The following is a 20,542-nucleotide window of genomic DNA, read 5'->3' as shown; positions in this document are numbered from 1 at the left end:
AAGTGCCCTCAGGAAAGGTAAACCCCGGTCAGTCTGTCTCAGTACAAGAAGGAGAAGGCGCTTCCCCCCCCGTCGGGTGGCTGATAATAATTGGCGCGCTGTTTGTCTCTGGCTTTTCTAGAGCAGGAGGCTGCTGTCCGCGGTGTCATTCCCTTCTGGCCATCAGCCGGCATCGGCACCGAGAGGAAGCTACCTTTACCATCTGCGAGCTGGAAGAAGGACACTCCCAGTGAATCAAAACCTGGAGGGAAAAGGCCCCGTTCGGACAGGTACCCTGATACTTGGTGTGGGACTGAATTCCCATTTGAGGGAAGGTACCGACCTCTATTGTAGGTTGCATGGTCACAAGGTGTAGAATCACAGAGCCCCTATAGTATGGAATTAGGCCATTTGGCTTATCGAGTCTACACAAAATCTCCGAAGAGCATCCCACCCGTTCACACTCCACCCTAACCTATCCCTGTAACCCTACCTGGCTAACACACCAAGCCTGCACATCCCTGAACACTGTAGGCAATTTGGCATAGCCAGTCCACATAACCTGCACACCGTTGGAGGAAACCGGAGCACCCGGAGAAACCCCACACAGACACGGGGAGAATGTGCAAACACCACACTGACAGTCGCCTGAGGCTGGAATCGAACCCGGATCCCTGGCGCTCTGAGGCAGCAGTGCTAACCACCGGAACGGGAATAGTAAAGTGGGGCAGATGTGAGGGGCTGAATAGCCTACTGCTGCTGCAAATTTATATGCAGCCTTTCACAACAGAAGACCAGGCTGACGCCGTGGCCTTCAGTCCGACTCCTTCAAAGAAAAAGATGTCAGTTGTGCTGAATGGAACACGATATCAGTGTTCCGGCCTGGTTTGAATCGGTGTGAAGCCCAATAACAACATCTGCAAATTTAAAATTGACTCTTATCAATGTTAGCTTTCTTTTTTAAATGAGCATGTTAATTGAACTCTGGAAGTGCCCAGCATCTTAAAGCAACAAATTCCACTCTGTCAGAAATTCCAGTTGAGAGAGAATCCCTGTGAGTGAAGGTTTACCATATTTATTTGACTGCATCCTACCTGATGTCATCAATTGTGCGTTTTAATGTCTCCTGGTAAAAGAGGGCAGCGATAAATGTTGTAACTGGTCTCTAGCCATATTCTAACCCCATAGATTTGCAGTGTACATGTGCATTCAGACGTAAGTGCCAGAAATGTCGGAATTTTGCATCAGTTTGCAGTTTAATTCGACGTTACCCTTCCTTTAATGTGCCACCCACCAATTCCCTGCGGGATTTGTTTGTTTACTTTTCTCACTCCTTGACTGGAACTTGGTTGTAACTGGATGACTTGTCTATACAGGGGAACCTCGATTATCCGAAGGACACAGGCGTGAAGTATTTCGGTTATTCAAATTCTGGATAATCGAATATCAAATAACATAGTTTAGCTGAGCATTGGGACCTTGCAATCTTGCCGGATAATCCAATATTTGGCTAATCGAATGTTGGATAACCGAGGTTCCTCTCTATATGAATCTCGTGACGTATATCACGTGATAGCTCAGGCTGCAAACCTTATTTCTTGAATGCACAGGCATCATTATTTCTCCCCAATGCCATGCGATGGCGGATCAGTTTGACTGAATCCCGAAGGGGACGCGGGTGGGCTGGCTCCAGGGGTGGAAGAGCGAAGCCACGTTCTGCAGAGGGTGACTCTCCTTTCGCTCTCCCAGGTCTGCGCCGCCCAGCAGCAGCAGCTCGCCCGATCTCCCGAGGACGGAGCCTGACAGCGAGCAGACTTGGCGGGAGGGCGGGAGAGTGCCGCTGGGGAGGCTCCTGCTCCCATTGGAAGAGGCCACCCGGGAGAGGCCGAGACGGGGCGCCCCGCATCCGCGGAGGAGGGTCTACATCGGCAACCAGGCGGCTCGCTGGGGTCTGGTGAAGGCTGAGCTCGGCTGGCCGAGCGATGAGGAGGTGGCCAGGGTGCTGCTGGATGTGTAAGTCCCTTTTCCCCTGCCCTTCCTTAACTCTGAGGGTCTGAGCTCAGCACATCCTACAGGGGTTTGTCCTCCCCCCGTCCCGATCGATTCTGCAAATTCCCTGTCCTGGCTGGGAACTCCTTCCCTAACGGTGCACCACAAGGTCCACAGCGGTTCGGGAAGGCATGGTCGCCACCAGCACCTCAAAGGCCACTGGGAGTGGGTGACAAGCAGCAGTCTTGCCAGTGTGGAAGAACATGTTGGAAGAAATTGTAAAGTCTTGGTCGCGGGGCTACACACTAACGTGGCTGCCTCAGTTCTCACCCACCCAGCCAAGGAAACCACTGTTTGAAATGGCAGTCTGTTTGTGTGTCCCAAAGTGTGGAAACAGGCCCTTCGGCCCAACAGGGCAACACCGACCCTCCGAAGAGCATCCCGCCCAGACCCATGCTTCTACATTTATCCCTGACTAATGCACCTAACCTGCACATCCCTGAACACCTGGACAATTTAGCATGGCCAATCCACCCTGACCTGCACATCTTTGGATTGTGGGAGGAAACTGGAGCACACAGACATGTTAACAATGTACTACACAGACAGTTGCTGGAATTGAACCCGGGTCCCTGGCGCTGTGAGACAGCAGTGTTAACCTCTGAGCCACCATGCCGCCCATCACCCGTCAGGACTTTGGGGGGGTGCCGGGGGGGGGAGGTGATTGGCGATCCGTCAGGCAGTGAGACTGTGGAGCTCCAAGCCGGCTCCTCTGGGCACTGGTTGCATGCGGCATCAGGGTTGAGCGGGGGAGGGGTAAGGAGTTGGGCCGGGCCATTGGTTGCCCCCAACATTATTGAGCCGAAGATGAGTCATTGGCATGGACTGGAGACCCGGTGGTCCCGAGGGATCCGATACCAGTTCAACAGGAGGGAGTCCACTCTGGGAATGGCATGATCAACTAGACCAGCTCAGGGTCCGGGGTTGCATGGGGGTGGGGGGGGTGGCAACCTGACGTAGTTTCACTGCAGTCTCGCCTGAATATTTGAAGCGACCCCCTCTCCTCCACACCACCTTCAGCTTAGCCAACGTGACTTGAATTTCCTAGGTTTATCGAGAAGCAGATGCATCAGCCGGGTCCCAGTCGCACCGTCCAGGAGGCTGACCTCGACGAAGCGGCAGACACCAATCGCGATTCAGCCAAGGAGGATAATGGTTTGTACTTCCTTCAGGTGCTTTTGATGTCCGTCAGGACCAGGGCGTAGAAGGATGGGGGCAAGGGTGGCGGTTTAATCCATGTGCTGTAAACTGATTACTTCCCACAGCTGCATTTTTTCACTTCAGGGCAGTGGATGAAACTGGGGAGCAGTGGACCATACCTAAACCACTTGTGCTGTGCTCCCCAAACACTTCAGTTCTTCTGGCGTTCTGATCCGGAGGGTGGGTGGGTGGGTGGATAACCTCTGATAATCCCCCGGTAACCTTTGACTCCATCACCCATCAAGAATCTACCCACATCTGTGGGTAATGACCCCCACTCCCAAACTTTACCATGGAGAGTTCCAGACGTGTGCACGGCGTCCCTTTGCTCCTCTTCATTTCCTGCCCATAAAGGGCCACCGCTAATTACGAAACAGTGCCCTTCGCTTTAGGCCCGCCCACAAAAGGAAGCATTCTCTCCGTCTCTCTCGTGTCAATACCATTCAGGATCAGGATCTTACAGACTTCGACCAAGCCACCCCTCACTCTTCTCAACCCATCTCCGTCCTTCTGACAACTCATTGGTCCGGATTTTCCGCCGGCCGCCGGCCGGATAATCGTGCCGTGTGGGTGGGAGTTGAGCTTGCAAAAGTCCCGGCTTGACCTGCGTCAAAGGAATTGCCCAGGAAATTGAGAATTCCACTGGTCAATTCCCCTGATCCTCAGACCCTCTGAAAGTATCGCTTAAACCTGAGAACTTGGGGTGGGGGGGGAGTGGAATGGTTCCCCTGCCGTTTAGTAAATAGTTGCTTAGGATAAGTTGGTTAATAAATAACCAGTCTAACCCTTGGGTAAGTTTTCAACTAACCACTAACGTATGGCACGTGCTCACCTGGACCTCTACTCTTCAGGCGCCCTAACCTCTCACCTTTATGTACTTACCCTTTGACAGCAGATGTCAAAGTGGCTGACTGTGATGCTGACACCCTTTAGTGACAAAATACAGCAGATAAAAAGGACCTGGGTTGCCTTCCCACAGCAGTCCCCCACCACAAGAGACATGTTGGAATGGAAGCATGCCTCTACATTTCTGAAGGAGCCCTGCCAAGGTCCCACGTAGGAGATTAATGAGCAAAATTAGGGCACGTGGTATTGGGGGCAAGGTACTGACTTGGATTGAAAATTCACTGGCTGACAGGAAAAGAAGAGTAATGATAAATGGGTCCCTTTCGGAATAGCAGGCAGTGACTAGTGGCCTACCACAAGGTTCAGTGATGGGACCGCAGCTGTTAACAATGTACATTAATAGATGAAGGCATTAAAAGTAATGTTAGCAAATTTGCTGATTACACAATGCTGGGGAGCAGGGTGAAATGTGAGGAGGATGTTAGGAGAATACAGGGTGACCTGGACAGGCTAGGTGAGTACATGGATGCATGACAGATGCAGTTTAATGTGGATAAATGTGTGGTTATCAACTTTGGTGGCAAGAACAGGAAGGCAGATTACTACCTAAATGGAGTCAAGTTAGGTAAAGGGGCAGTACAACGAGATCTAGGTGCTCTTGTACATCAGTCAATGAAAGCAAACATGCAGGTACACGAGGCAGTGAAGCAAGCTAATAGCATGCTGGCCTTCATAACAAGAGGAATTCCTTCTGCAGCTGTGCAGGGCCCTGGTGAGACCGCACCTGGAATATTGTGTGCAGTTTTGGTCTTCAAATTTGAGGAAGGACATCCTGGCTATTGAGGGAGTGCTGCGTAGATTCACGAGACCAATTCCCGGAATGGCGGGACTATCAAATGTTGAAAGATTGGAGCGACTGGGCTTGTATACACTTGAGTTTAGAAGGATGAGAGGGGATCTGATTGAGACATATAAGATTATTAAAGGATTGGACACTCTGGAGGCAGGAAACATGTTTCCGCTGATGGGTGAGTCCCGAACCAGAGGACACAGCTTAAAAATAAGGGGTAGGCCACTTAGAACAGAGTTGAGGAGAAACCTCTTCACCCAGAGAGTGGTGGCTGTGTGGAATGCCCTGCCCCAAAAGGCTGTGGAGGCCAAGTCTCTGGATACTTTCAAGAAAGAGCTGGTCAGAGCTCTTAGAGATAGTGGAATCAAGGGTTATGGGGATAAGGCAGGAACAGGATACTGATTGTAATGAATGGTGGTTCTGGCTCATAGGGCCGAATGGCCTACCCTGCACCTTTGTCTGATCAGAGTCTCCTGTAAAAAAAATGCAGGGCCCTTTGGTTGTTCTAAATCCTGGAATTCCCTCCCTGATGGCATCGTGGGTCAACCTACAACAAGTGGACTGCAGCAGTTCAAGAAGGCAGCTCACCCTCACTTTCTCAAGGGCAACTAGGGGCGAGCAATAAATGCTGTCCCAGTCAGCGACGTCCATGTCGGTTTTGTAAAAAGTAAAGCAAGAGAACTTCAGACCTACTGGACCATTGTAGAGGCTGGCAGTCCTGACCTCCAAGTCCCCCTGAATAGCCTCACTCACAGTCACACTGCCCGTCCCTGACCATTGACAAATCAGAAGACTCTCTTCGATTTAAAGTGACTGCTTCTTGGTATTAAGAATCCAGGTGACTTTCCCCCTCCCTGATGTGTAATGGTATATGTAATTCAGTCTCCAACTCAAACTCTGAGCTGAAGCTGCTTGGACATTACTTACAGCTGACGTGCATGTCCAGCATCGTCCAGTATGGTGTCCAGGAGCTTCCACATGCCATAGAATTGACACCGCACCAGACTGGGAATGTGTTGCTGGAAAAGCGCAGCAGGTCAGGCAGCATCTAGGGAACAGGAGAATCGACGTTTCAGGAATGCTAATGCCCGAAACGTCGATTCTCCTGTTCCCTAGATGCTGCCTGACCTGCTGCGCTTTTCCAGCAACACATTTCCATCTCTGATCTCCAGCATCTGCAGACCTCACTTTCTCCTCACAGCACCAGACTGCCATCCTTCGCAAGTTTTAATTAACTATTTAATTATATTATTCATTTATTAATGTTGCTATTAACTTTGTATAAAATGAGATTTATACAATCGTAAGGGGCATGAATAAGGTAAATAGGCAAGGTCTTTTCCCTGGGGTGGGGGAGTCCAGAACTGGAAGGCATAGAGTCATAGAGATGTACAGCACGGAAACAGACCCTTTGGTCCATCCCGTCCATGCCGACCAGATATCCCAACACAATCTAGTCCCACCTGCCAGCACCCAGCCCATATCCCTTTCTATTCATATTCATCCAGATGTCTCTTAAATGTTGCAGTTGTACCAGCCCCCAACACATCCTCTGGCAGCTTGTTCCATGCACGTACCACACTCTGCGTGTAAAAATTGCCCCTTAGGTCTCTATTATATCTTTCCCCTCTCACCCTAAACCTATGCCCTCTGGTTCTGGACTCCCCGACCCCAGGGAAAAGACTTTGCCTATTTACCCCTCTCCATGCCCCTCATACTTTTGTAAACCTCTATAAGGTCACCCCTTAGCCTCCGACGCTCCAGGGAAAACAGCCCCAGCCTGTTCAGCCTCTCCCTGTAGCTCAAATCCTCCAACCCTGGCAACATCCTTGTCAATCTTTTCTGAACCCTTTCAAGTTTCAAAGGCATCTGGTTGGGTCGATGAATAGGAAGGGTTTAGAGGGATATGGGCCAAGTGCTGGCAAATGGGACTAGATTAGATAAGGATATCTGGTTGGCATGGATGAGTTGGACTGAAGGATCTGTTTCCATGTTGTAAACCTCTGTGACTCTAACCTGTTGGATTGAGCTTAACCACTAACCAGGCATTCACCACTCGCTCCTTTCTCTTTAACAGAGCAAGAACCAATTTCTACAGGGTTGGGAGAATAGAAAAACATAGGGAAACAATCACCACCTGCCTCCAGTCACGAAACTGTTTCCTTAGTTGCTTTTGTTTGCTTTGGGTGTAGTGAGGAACCTTGTATTGACAGCCAGCTGAATTGGAACTTAGAGAAACCAGATTTAATCAGTTAGCCAACTAACTGCTCGGCGGTCACAACAGAGAACATCTAAGGTGCAAGAAAGAAGGAAAGAAACATATTGTACTTACACAGGACTTTTCAAATCACAGACGCTTCAGGATGCTTTGAGGTTCGGCAGTGAACTTGAGACATTGCAAGCTTTTTATTTCTAGATTAGATTACTTACAGTGTGGAAACACTGTAAACTCACTGTAAATTCTCCGATGACTTTTCCCAGACATCTGGGTGAGTGGTTTCATTTCTGCTGATGTTTCTCCTAGAACAAGCTGACTTGGACAGTGTCCCGTCGCTGTCAGTGGGATCAGAATCGACTGTGACCTTGTCGCACCCCAGCAGGTACCGTTCCTCCATGTGGACTGTGACCCCACCTCTCCTTCCTTCCCACCCACCCTCTGGGCACGTAATGCTTCTCGTGGGCAGTTTGGGCATGTGTGAATGTGCACTGAGATTTCCAGTCAGGTGATAACCCCCCACCCCTCCCCCCCCCCCCCCCCACACACACACGCACACACACAACATAATGTTCACCGTCGCGGTCTGCATTCCGATCATTTCCCGATATTTGCTTGCGCTCTCTCTGTCTCTGTCTCTCAACTGCCCTGCCCCATCTTAGTATCGGCAGCATCGAGGATGAGACGGACAGCTCCCTGTTCAGCGATGCAGGTTCTGCCTCTGATGGCATCTCCAAATATCCGGTCACAGCGCGTCCGTCGTTCCCCAGCCCCAGAGCGAAAACGGAACCCGCCGAGTGGGAGTCCGACAGCGAGGGCCGTGCGTTCAGTCACCGCGATCCCGAAAGCAAGGAGGCGAAAAACACTGGGACAGACCTGGCTGTCCCGTCAGAGCCGTAAGTAACAACAGCGTACTTTTGCCTGGTCCCCTTTCCTGAGCGAGGGGCACCTCGCCACAACCACAGCACCTGAACCTGAACAATTCGACTCTTGTCGCGATTCTCTTCCTGTCATCTGTATCCCTTGCCACATCCTAACTGGGAAGAGTGTGTCGACCATCAAGCCCCAACTGTTCTGCAAGCAAACAGAAAATCTATCAAATCCCAATTGGGCTACCAAGCTGACCAATTTGTCTGTCTGACTGTTATTCCAGATCAAAGCAATTTGCACCAAGTTTTGTCATCTTCAGGAAATAACTACCCATTGCAATCCACTTTAAAAAGAAAGCGGGGAATTAAAGGATTGGGGAGTCTTGTCGAACAGACAGACCTGGAGCTGCAGGTACATAGTTCCTTGAAGGTGGTGTCGCAGGTAGACAGGGTGGTGAAGAAGGTGTTTGGCACGCTTACCTTCACCAGTCAAGAGCATTGCATACAGGAGTTGGGGCGTCATGTCGCAGCCATACTGCGGGTTAATGAGGTCACTTTTGGAGAACTACTTACAGTCTGGTTGCCCTACTAAAGGAAGGATGTTCTTAGATTGGATAGGGTGCAGAAAAGATTTACTAGGATCGTACCCGGACTGGAGTTTTTGAGTTAGGAGAGGTTGGATAGCTGCTATTTTTTGACACTGGAGCGAGGGGTGACCTTAGAGAGATCGATAAAATCATGAGGGGCATAGATACGGTGAATAGCCAAGGTCCTTGATTCCGGGTGGGGAGTCTGAAACTAGAGGGCATAGGTTTAAAGGTGAGAGGGAAAGATTTAAAAGGCACCTGAGGGGTAATGTTTTCACATAGAGGGTGGTGCGTATATGAAACAAGCTGCCAGGAGGAGGTGGTAGAGACAGGTACAGTTACAAGATTTGAAATAAATCTGGACAGGTATATGAATTGGAAGGGTTTAGAGGGATTTGGGGCTCGAGGCAAGCAAATGGGACTAATTCAGATTAGGAAACCTGGTGGAGACTGATGAGTTGGACAGTAAAATCTGTTTCCATGCTGTATGACTCCAATTACTGTACAGCTGCAATGAAACCTAATCGCTACCTCTTAAAAATCCCAAACACACAAACACTTATGAAAATAAAACAACCATTTAACAGAAATTTTATAGATGGAAGAATAATGACAGGAAAAACAAAGTTCTCAGGATCTAAAGTCACGAGTTAAATTATCTCTCTTTCTTTTGATTTTTAGCAATGATGACGTGTCAGTGTCTGTAAAGTGCTGGTCATTTTTCACTTTAATCCAGTGGACCCCAAGGTCTTCCCCTGTCTGAGAATTCTTTAAAAGAAAAGCAAAAAAACTAGAAATATAAGCTTTTGCATCAAGAGAACATGGGAAAAGATGATTTCTGTCTGTTAGCTCCGGAGCTCTGACTGCTCTACATTTACAGACCTGAAGCAAACTGCAGTTGAATCAGTCAGAGGCTGTCGTCAGGCAGTTTGTCAAAGCTCCTGGTATCACTCTGACTCAGCGTTCTTAATACTCTAGCAGCAGCCATTGTCTTGTACAACTAAAAATGTGCACCCCTTTACCAAGTTGCAAACTTGTGGCATTTCACCTGTCAGGCAGCGCCAAATATCCATGTCAGTTTGGGGCGGCACGGTGGTTCAGTGGTTAGCGCTGCTACCTCATGGCGCCAGGGACCCAGGTTCAATTCCCGTCTCGGGTGACTGTCTGTGTGGAGTTTGCACATTCTCCCCGTGTCCGCGTGGGTTTCCTCCGGGTGCTCCCACAGTCCAAAGATGTGCAGGTCAGGGTGGATTGGCCCATGCTAAACTGTCCCATGGTGTTCAGGGATGTGTAGGTTAGTCGGGGGTAAATGTCGGAGGTCGGTGTGGGCTTGTTGGGCCAAGTGGCCTGTTTCCCCATCGGAGGGATTCTATGATAGTTTACAGTCAAGGAAGTCGCAATACAGTGCTAGTGCTCAAGTGAGGAGCCTGAGCTAACTTTTACAATGCTCTGTCTCTAGTTCAGTGCAAACACTGCCCCTCTGAGCCAGAGCATTGCGATTCCGCTTCAGCAGTTCCCTCGCCATTAACACTTTCTGGTCCCCACACTCCCTTCAGTAACCGGTGAGTCACCTAATTCCACTGATAAAGAAAGTTTGGGCGAGGCGAGGGGGGCGCAGGACCTCACAACGTGAAGGTTGTCACCAGAATCGGTGTTTTTCATTCTCTAGACGTGCCGAAGGCCCCGAGAGACAGCAACCTTCCGATGGGGATATTATCCGAATCTGCGTCGGTGAGGACGGTGGGACAGCCTATCCTGAAATCAAAATAGGTAGGAGCTGATGTGGCTCAGTGATGAATGTCCTGCAGGATACGTAGGAAAAGATTATGCCACAACACTGATGTCATTGAACTAGTACAGGTCCGCAATCCTTTATCTGAAACTCTGAAATCAAAATAGCTTTGAAATCCGAAGTTGCTTTCTGTATAAAAAGATTGTTTGGCGAGCAATCGAGTGCCACAATTTCGCACCCACTCGACCCACATTACTCAGATGTGACATGGTGGTGTGGCCCAGCACTGGCAGGCCTCAATTGTGTCTCAGTGTTCCTGCTAGCCATGCGTGGTTCTGCTGTTCGGTAAGATTGTTTTAAAGTTTCACTGTGCAAATGTCATTTATTCTGAAATCTGAAAAGTTCCGAAATCCGAGAATCGACTGGCCCCAAGGACAGTGGATAAAGGATTGTGTACCTGTAACACAGAGGCCCAGGCTGCTACTGTGTGGCTACCAAGTTCAAATCCCACCGAAACATCTGGGGAATTTAAATTCAGCCAACAAAATGTTGCCTTGCAAAGATAATCTTGATTCGGAGATGCCGGTGTTGGACTGGGGTGTACAAAGTTAAAAATCACACAACACCAGGTTATAGTCCAACAGGTTTAATTGGAAGCACATCAGGTGGTAGTGGAGGGCTCAATCCTAACACACAGAATTTATAGCAAAGACTTAGTGTGATGTAACTGAAATTATACTTTGAAAAATTGATTGTCTGTTAAGTCTTTCATCTGTTTGAATACCATGACAGTTTCACTTCTTTCATGTGTAAATCACAAAACCTTTGTTTAAAAAGTTGCATTCTCGGGTTAGCTGTTAACAATGGTGATAGCTGGACAATATGTTGAAGGTGTTAGCCCCCTGTGTTCTTTGTCTATGCCATGATGTTTAGATTGATTCTAATCTAAAAAGTGAGATAATTGAGTTTTACATGAATTCATGCAGCTTTTGAGCTCAGAGTTCTAAATGACAACTGTCACATTACCGTAAATTATTGCTGAAGGCCTTATAGTTCGTTCCTGTCTGCTGGGGAAGGAAATCCGCTGTTCCTGCTCTGTCTGGCCTTCACATGACTCCAGACCCACAGCAACGTGGAATTGTCTCTGGAATTGTTCCCTGAAGTAGTCTAGCAAGTTGCTCAGTTAGGGATGGGCACCAAATGACGGACTTGCCAGCGATAGCCATTAACCTAACCCAGGAAAACCTTTCTGCTCTTAAAAAAAAAAGTTACATTAGTTGCTGTGCTGAGGGTGCTCGGCAGACGCCAGTCAGTGGCGGTGAACCTGTCCTGTTCTTTCTGCAGAGCGAGAGGACCCATGCAGCCTTCCTTCCCCAGCGGCCTCGACGGGTTCAGACAGCACGGTGACCTTATCACATCCGAGCAGGTAAGAGGAGCAGCTCCCAGCCCTAGGAAGCTGGGTTTCACAGCGGGGAGCAGAGGACCTGTCCATGTAACTGACAGGACCACCTTCGTGAGCAGGGCACGTTCTCTCGAGAGGAAGAGGCGCACAGTGTCAAACGGTTTCGGCTGAAAGCACTGGGATCGGCAGGGGCCGGGTTTGGGAGGGGGGTCGCCTCTTTCTGTGGTAACGTTGATTGTGGATCCTATCCTGCCTCTATCTCGGGTCATCCTCCCCATTGTCTGGTGACCAGAGTGTGTTGACGAGACAGTCTGTCTGTCTGCTGGCCAGCAAGCCTTTTCTAACTCTTGCACTCTGGTGTTGCAGAGCAGAAAGAGGGGGAAGCTCCAGGCTGCTCCTCCCCTCCAGAATCCCATCAATCTATTCCCCTTTACAGATCTAATTCCGATTCACTTCCCAGAGGGATGGAATCCCCGTCCGGCACCGGTCCGGGCAGCACATTCCAGATCCTAGCCCCTGTGCTGTGTTTGAACCAATAAAGGGTTACCCCTGGTTACTGACTCCACTGCAAGCCAGGAGTGAGTCTCCTTCTGTCTGTGTTGAGCAGATGCTTTCTCTTGCGCAGATATCCGTTCCCTCCACGTGCCCCCGAATCCTGATGTCCATCCACTGTCCCCCGCATCGCCTCCCCCTCACACCAGCCCTCCACCTATCTCCCATCCTCGTGCTGTCTCACAGTCTGTCTTGTGCACGTTTTGTTTTCTCTTTCTGTCTCTTTCACTGCTCACTTGCCCGCGCCCTCACATGGTCTTGCGAGCGCTGTTCACTCGGCATCGCGTGCTTTGTTAATCTCCCGCTGCCTCTCGCACGCGTGCTCTCCCGTTCTCTAAAACGATACTCTCCCTCCCTCCCTCCACCTGCCAGCGATATCAGTTTTGAGGAGGGTTGCTGCACTGAGGCGGACTTGGTATCTGAGAGCGACACGGAGGGGTTGCAGGCAGCGATGACGAGGCGGAGAAAGCGGATGGCTAGTCCGGCCAGGAATTGCCGGTGCAAGCAGCGCGGGGCGCTTGACATCGGAAAGGAGATCGACCGCTGGAACTCACTCAAGCAAAGCCTGCGGCTGAAGAGTGATGAAGAAATGGCCAGGGCACTGTTGGATGTGTAAGAACCTTTTATGAAAAGCTAGAAATCCCAGACCTTCCTTTGGGACCTCTCCCAGGGCAGCTATTTGAGAGAGAGAGAGAGAGAGAGAGACATGGGTTCGATTGGTGATTTTCCTGCCAGTCCATCAGTTGGGGGGGGATGGGGGGGGTGGTGACCTGTCAGGATATGAGAGCTGTTAACTTTATAGCGTTATCCCTGACACAGTTCTATCTAGCCTTCTGTCACTGACCCAGCTTCCAACAAAACGACCTGTTTGTTTTCCACTGATCCTCTGGGAAGTACTTTGGGAAGATTAGATTAGATTAGATTAGATTCCCTACAGTGTGGAAACAGGCCCTTCGGCCCAACAAGTCCACATCGACCCTCCGAAGAGTAACCCACCCAGACCCATTTCCCTCTAGCAGTGCGCGCAATTTAGCATGGTCAATTCACCTGACCTGCACATCTTTGGACTGTGGGAGGAAACCGGAGCACCCGGAGGAAACCCACGCAGACACGGCGAGAATGTGCAAACTCCACACAGACAGTTGCCCGAGGGTGGAATCGAACCTGGGACCCTGGTGCTGTGGTAGCAGTGCCGCCTAATATCCTGACCGTCACAAACTTGAATAATGGAACAGTAAGGATACAATTTGGGTGAGGGGGGTTGTGGAGAGTGTGTCTGAGGCTATACTGAAACAGTGTCAGGATTTCCTGGGTATAACATGAAGGGTCTCGTGTAATTTGAGGGGGGGTTAGTGTTTGCATTGGTACAGCCTCTATGTTGAGGTATGTGTATATAAGAGGACTGTGCATGTCTGTGCACGTGGTGGAGTGTTATGTGATTATAATGACTCCTGACTAACACAATTTGCTAATTTTTCTTTTTAATAGGTATACCAAGACCCACTCTATTCCCCTCAGTCCAATAACCACGATTGCTACAATGGTGAAGGAGGTGTGAGAGCAAGAAATTACATCAAGGTTGGTTACACCCACAGGAATTTGTGCTGCTCAGGACTGTGGTCCAATTCCCTGCGTCCATCCACCCCATGGATCGGGTACCACTGAGCGCTCTTCCTGCTTCCTCCCATGGGCCTGTCTGATAGCTGTCCTGCTGTGATTAACCCTTCAGCTATTCTGTTCTTCCTTGCCGAGGCCAGACTGGGGCAAGGACAGCAGATCACTTCCCCTAAAGGACGTTATAGTGAGCCCGATGGGCGTTCACAAAAGTTAATGATAGTTGTCACAGTCCCCCTCACTTGAGACTTGTTTTCAATTCCAGATATTACTGATTGTTAAATTACAGGCCTGGTCCTAGCATGTGCAAAGGAGCTGTAATCCAGAGGTGGGGGGGTCACATTGAGGAGTCCTCTCCAATCTAGAGTCAGTGGGGAACGGAAGGATGTCTCTCTGCTGGTTGGAGTCATACCTGGCACATAGGAAGTTGTGGTTGTGGGAGCTCAGTCACCTCAGAAATGGGGGTGTTCACCGATGATTGCACAACGTTCCGCATCATTCACAGCTCCTCAGATACGGAACCAATCCACGTCCCAATTCAGTGAAGTCTGGACATCCTTGGGCATGGGCTGAAAAGTGGTGAGTAACATTCATGCCCACACATAGGGCCTGGCTATGATGATTTTCAACGAGTGAGAATCTAACCATTGCATCTTGGCATTCAGTGATGTTACCATCACTAAACTCCCCATGACCAGCATCCTGGGGGTTACCATTGACCAAGAACCTGAACTGGGACCAGCTTTGTAAATGCTATGGTTACGAGAACGAGACAGAGGCTAGGTGTTCTGCAGCAAGTTGGGAATGCTTGCCAGAACCCCTGTAGGCCAAAGCCACGTCCTGGTTTGGAAACGTTTGACTTTATCCTCATGGTCATTTGGTCAGAATCCTGCAACTGGCTCCTGAGGAGCACTGCGAATGTCCCTACAACTGGAGCGCTGAAGGAACCCTGGCAGAGATTCAAAAACATGGCTTATCACCACCACCTCGAAGCTAGCTATGGACAGGCAACGGATGCGAGACCAACCAGTGAAGCCCATATCCTGCCAATGAGTTTCCTCGATGGTATTTAAAGTCATGGCCCCCAGAGCGGGTCCAGTATTGTAGTTACTACGTGACCATCGACTCCCATCAATCCATCCTGCCATTCTCAGGGTGCCATTCTGTTGGTCTAGCACCTCACATCCATGTCAGTGCGGCCGGGTGGGGAAATCACAGACCGAAATGATCATTTTAGAATCTCCTTTCACCGTTCCTAACTTGGTTACTAACCCGCTTATCTCTTCCCCCCTCCCCCCCCCAATCCAGTTGACAGCGCTTTTGGAACAGCAAGGTGTTTGCATCCAGGAATCCCAGGCACCGGTGGAGCAGACACTGCACGCCGTGTCCCAGGATCAGAGTCAGGAGCCAGCAGTTCACACCTGGGCAAGGTACGGCTTGGCAGCTGCCATTAATCTCCTTCACCAGCAGCTTGCTGTGCCTGGAATCTCATTCAAACAATAACAGAGCGGTAATTAGCATTGGGACGTGCGAGAGGTCAGAATTCAGGGGCGCAGATGTTTCCCGTAAGCTGTGGAATGAGAGAAATGACAGACAGCAGGCAGCAACACAGCTTCTGTAACTGAGGATGGGAATTTTACAATCCGAGAAGTGGCTGGACTGGGAGCCAGTGGACTAGGAGAAAGTGAGGACCGCAGATGCTGGAGATCAGCGTCAAAAAGTGTGGCTCTGGAAAAGCACAGCCAGTCAGGCAGCATCCGAGGAGCAGGAGAGTCGATGTTTCAAGCAATGTGTTTCATCCCGCATTCCTGATGAAGAGCTTATGCTCGAAACATCAAGTCTCCTGCTCTTCAGATGCTGCCTGACTGGCTGTGTTTTTCCAGCACCACGCGTTTTGACGAGGAGCCAGTGTACCTGAGGGAGCACAGGAACTGGGTGTGCATTAGGACAGGGGAAGTGAAGTTTCAGAAGAACTGAAGTCCTCGGGAAAACAGTTGAGTGGCAATAACTGAGTCATGGGTGAACGTTTTAAGCTGTAAATAAGTGACATTATTTTATTTACACAACCAATTTTAATGTTGCAGGAAGCACTGTTAGCTCCTTAACGTATGAAAGTCTTCCATTGTAATATCAGGTTTTCACACCAAGTTCAGCAGTAGCTACCTCAGAATTCTAGCTAAGGATATTGTGACAAGATGCTAACTTACCCTCTTTTTCGGGCCTGGGCTGTGTCAGCACAGAGACTGAGAACAGCAGCCCTGGGTGTCCCAGCTCATGCAGCAGCATCAGGGGCTGTGTAGACTCTCATCAAGGCCTTGCATTTACTTCTGAAGGACCAGGCCCCTTGCGGGCGGTACCAAGTGCTGTTGCATGTTCCAAGGTTGACATGCACAGGAGGTCACTGGACCGGGCAGTGAGCAAAAGGGAGAGCCCGTGGGGCCCATGCAGTTGCTCAGAGGAAGTCGAAGGGAAAGATTTGGCTGCTGCTCAGTCAGAGGTTTAGAAGCGAGGGAAGATCAGCCTTCGGCGAAGAGTGGTGCTTTTTATCAGTCTCCAGGCACACATGCATTGTCTCTGTCACAGAGCCACACCTCCGCTGTCTGCAAGCTCACTGTGCTATGGTGTTAGTACATCTCACACACTTCTCACACATACATGCACACTCTCTCTACATGCTCTCTCTCTGTATGTGTGTGTCTCTCTCTCTCTCTCTCTCTCCCCATATGTGTGTGTGTGTCTCTCTCTCTCTCCCTCCCTCCCCATGTCTCTCTCTCTCTCTCTCCCCCTCCCCCTGTGTCTGTCTCTCTCTCTTTCTCCCCCACCCCCATGTGTCTGTCTGTCTTTCTCTCTCTCTCTGTCTCTCTGTGTCTTTAAGCTCCCTCTACTGGATGTTCTCAGTACTTCTGAAAACTGTGTCCATCTCTCTCACAAACACATGCTTAATTTCCGTCACACAGAAGGTTGCAGAGAGCAGAGTCTCCAAAGCTTCAGTGAAGGGGTTCAATTTGAGATGTACAAGGGGCCAGAATTTTAGAATGTTAGAATCCCTACAGTGTGGAAGCAGGCTGCACCGACTCCCTGAAGAGTATCCCCGCCTCCAGCCCCATGACCCTGCATTTCCCATGGCTAATCCACCCTCAGCCGCGCGTCTTTGACCCGTGGGAGGAAACCAGAGCACCTGGAGGAAACCCACGCAGACACAGGGAGAACCCACGCAGAGAGTCACCCAAAGCTGGAATCGAACCCGGGTCCCTGGGTAAACAGTGTAACCATCGCTCATTCCTGATAAAGGGCTTTTGCCCGAAATGTCAATTCTCCTGCTCCTCGGATGCTGCCTGACCAGCTGTGCTTTTCCAGCACCCCACTCTCTTGACTCTGATCTCCAACATCTGCAGTACTCACTTTGTCCCAGTGCTAACCACTGAGCCACCATGCAGCCCCAGGGGTTAGCTGTGTCAGTGGGACTGGAGAGTGGGGTGAGTGAAGTTACGGAGCAATTGTAACTTGGGGGCTGGGAATTGTGAAATTGAGCGTGGTCGACGTGGATGAAGTGAGAAGCTCAGCTCGGTCTCAAGTAGGATGCAAGGGTGGCAGGAAGAGTCCGATTCAGCTGCAGACAATTCGCAGGGAGAGGTTAGGGAGTTTGAGTCGGTCTCTTTGGCTTACCCAGTCCCTACTCCCAGCTGGAGGAGCTTTCTGCACAGCCCGTAGTGAGTATTGAAGAAACAGTCTGACAGACCTGTGGGTGTGTCTGTGTCTGTATGTGTATATGGGTGGGTGTGTGTGTGTGGGAGTGGGTCTGCGTGGGTATGTGGGTGGGTGTGTGTGTGTGGGAGTGGGTCTGCGTGGGTATGTGGGTGGGTGTGGGTGTGTGTGTGGGAGTGGGTATGTGGGTGTGTGTGTGTGTCTGTGTGGGTACCTGTGTCTGATGTGGGTGTGGTTGTGTGTGTGTCTGTGTCTCTGGGTGGGTGAGGGTGGGTCTGCGTGGGGGGGTGTCTGTGTGGGTGCCTGTGTCTGGGGGTGTGGTCTGTATGTGTCTGGGTGTCAGTGTGGGGGTGTGTGTCTATGTGTGGGTGTCTGGGGGGGTGGGTCTGTGTGGGGGGTGTGTCTATGTGTGGGTGTCTGGGGGTGTGTGGGAGTGTCTGGGTGTGGGGGTGTCTGTGGGGGGATGTGTGTGTAGGTGTGTCTCTGTGTGGGTGTCTGTCCGTGGTGGGTGTGGGGGTGTGTCTGTCTGTCTGGGTGTGTGTGTGTGTGTGTGTGTGTGTGTGTGTGTGTGTGTGTGTGTGTAGATGAAATATCCATTCCTTCATCAGTATCTCTTACCTAAACCCCAGGGGTTCCAGGAAAAGGCCCACAATAGCAGTGTTACCATTGAACAAACGTGTTTTTCCTTTTCCTTTAACGTGTGCTGTCATTGGCTGATTCCCAGTGCCTTTATTTGATTTAACCTTTTTATTCCCGTCAACCTAATCAAAGATGTTATGACACACTCTCTGGAGCAGGTGGGACTTGAACCTGGGACACTACCACAATAGCACCACAAGAGGGCTCCCACTGTCTTTGTCTTTCTAACCCTGTGCTGTCATTGAATAGGTTACTAATGCTGTTGTAAAGGTGACAGCAGTGGCTAATGTTGGCCAATGACCACTTATAGTCATACAGCACGGAAACAGACCCTTCGGTCCAACCAGTGGTCCAACCAGTCTATGCTGAACATAATCCCAAACTAAACTAGTCCCACCTGGCCCATATCCCTCCAAAACCTTTCCTATTCATGTACCTGTCCAAATATCTTTTAACCATTGTAACAGTGTCTGCATTCACCAGTTTCTCAAAGTTCATTTCACACACAAAACACTGTGTAAAAAAAAAAAATTGCCTCAATGTATTTTTAAAAATCTCTCTTCTCTCACCTTAAAAATATGCCCCCTAATCTTGAAATTCCCCATCCTGGATAAAAGTTACCTAGCATTAACCTCTCATGGTTTTAGAAACTTCTGTAAGGTCACCTCTCAACTTCCTACACTCTTTATAACTGAAACTTTCCATACCCAGAAATATCCTGGTAAATCTCCTCTGAACCCACTCCAGCTTAATATCCTTGCTACAACTTGACGACCAGAACTGGACGTAGTGCTCCAGAACAGGCCTCACCAATGTCCCGTACAACCTCAACAATGACTTCCCCATTCCTGTACTCAAAGGGCTGAGCAATGAAAGCAAGTACACCAAACTCCTCTTTAACCACCCTGTCTATATGTGACACAAAACTTCAAAGAATTATGTACCTGAACCCTTAGGTCCCTCTGTTCTACAATGCTATCCAAGACCCTACTATTAATTGTACAAGTCCTACCCCTGTATGTTGTACCAAAATGCAATACTTCACACTTATCCAGGTTGAACTCCATATGCCGTATTTCCGCCCATTAGCCATTTGATCAAGATCCCTTTGTAATCTCAGAAAACCGTCTTCAGTGTCGACTGTGCCATCAATTTTGGTGTTGTCCGTGAACTTACTAAGCACGCTTTCTATATTCTTATCCAAATGCCATATAGTCTCATATATAAATGACAAACAAAAGCGGACCAAGAGCAGATCTCTGTGGAACATTGCTAGTGACAGGCCTCCAGTACAAAAAGTAACCCTCCACCACCACCACTGTCTGCTGCCGTTAAGCCAATTTTGTGTCCAATTGGCAAGCCCGAATCCCATGTGACCCAGCGTAGTTGGCCTGCCTACCACGCAGAACCTTGTCAAAGGCTTTACTGAAAGTCCAAATAAACAACGTCTACTGCTCTCCCCTCATCAATCTTTTCAGTAACTTCTTCAAAGACTTTCTTTATGTTTTGTCTTTCAGAGTACCGCCGTGTGAGCCTGAATCCGCCCTGACCAGAGCATGCCCCCGCCACCTTCAGCTCCTTGGGTTTGGTTGCTTGAGGGTGAACCAAGCCGAGAATGTGCTTGAGCAGCTTTGATCAAGATGTGACGTAATACAATCAAACAATGTATTTATTTATTTATATATATGTATCTGCCTAACGTATGTTTTGTACAATATTTTTGTAAAGACTTTCTATCGCAGAGGAACAAAGTATCTCTAGTTTTTACCAAGTCTCAGGTGCTGCATTTTGTTGTTTGCCATTTCCATTACTTCTCTGTACAGGAGTGAGGGGCTCAGTTACAGGAGTACTGCTGTACAAATACTTTATCTTCAGTCTAAAAGGCTGCGTGGACTCCATTTAAAATGGAGGAACTTCAGCGTGCTTTCCCATCTGCTGTGGGTGCGTCATCCCTTCGTCAGACTAAGTTTACTCAGTAAAAGTCTCAGTTGGCATTGTTCTGAAGACTGGAACGGATCTGAACCTTGCACCCCACTGCGTGTTCCCAAGACTCATTGCCACGTAGGATCACCTCTTGTCAAACGTGTGACCCCACACGTACAATCCCCCTCTTGATATCTGCATCCCTCACATGAAATTACAACAGAATGTGCTGACAATACACAGCAGGTTCACTGTCTGTAGAGAGAGCGCGACCACAGAGTTCTAGTTTTGGAACTCCGTGCTAAAGAAGAGACTTTGCAGACTCAGCAGTAACTCTGTTTTTCCACAGACCATGTCAGACCTTCAGAGTTTCTTCGGTA

The 20,542-nt window shown here is 49.5% G+C and overlaps 1 protein-coding gene across 1 annotated transcript in view; it reads left to right on the top strand.

Moving 5' to 3' along the window:
- The window catches only part of LOC122541314 (uncharacterized), a 20,977-nt gene extending 971 nt beyond the window's left edge, over positions 1-20,006 (top strand). The window contains exons 2-13 of the mRNA XM_043677949.2: positions 4-17; positions 122-269; positions 1,729-1,992; positions 3,077-3,183; positions 7,449-7,524; positions 7,802-8,035; positions 10,265-10,365; positions 11,672-11,753; positions 12,654-12,893; positions 13,770-13,859; positions 15,204-15,325; positions 19,757-20,006. Coding sequence (XP_043533884.2) covers positions 4-17; positions 122-269; positions 1,729-1,992; positions 3,077-3,183; positions 7,449-7,524; positions 7,802-8,035; positions 10,265-10,365; positions 11,672-11,753; positions 12,654-12,893; positions 13,770-13,839 — 1,336 coding nt within the window. The 3' untranslated portion in view covers positions 13,840-13,859; positions 15,204-15,325; positions 19,757-20,006. The remainder of the gene's footprint in view (positions 1-3; positions 18-121; positions 270-1,728; positions 1,993-3,076; positions 3,184-7,448; positions 7,525-7,801; positions 8,036-10,264; positions 10,366-11,671; positions 11,754-12,653; positions 12,894-13,769; positions 13,860-15,203; positions 15,326-19,756) is intronic.
- The last annotated feature ends 536 nt before the right edge of the window (positions 20,007-20,542 follow it).

Source organism: Chiloscyllium plagiosum, unplaced genomic scaffold (genome assembly GCF_037043375.1).
Source record: "Chiloscyllium plagiosum isolate Xiang-an unplaced genomic scaffold, Cpla_swu_hap1 HiC_scaffold_35, whole genome shotgun sequence".
Classification (NCBI taxonomy): domain Eukaryota; kingdom Metazoa; phylum Chordata; class Chondrichthyes; order Orectolobiformes; family Hemiscylliidae; genus Chiloscyllium; species Chiloscyllium plagiosum.
This window is presented reverse-complemented; position numbering and strand designations above follow the sequence as displayed.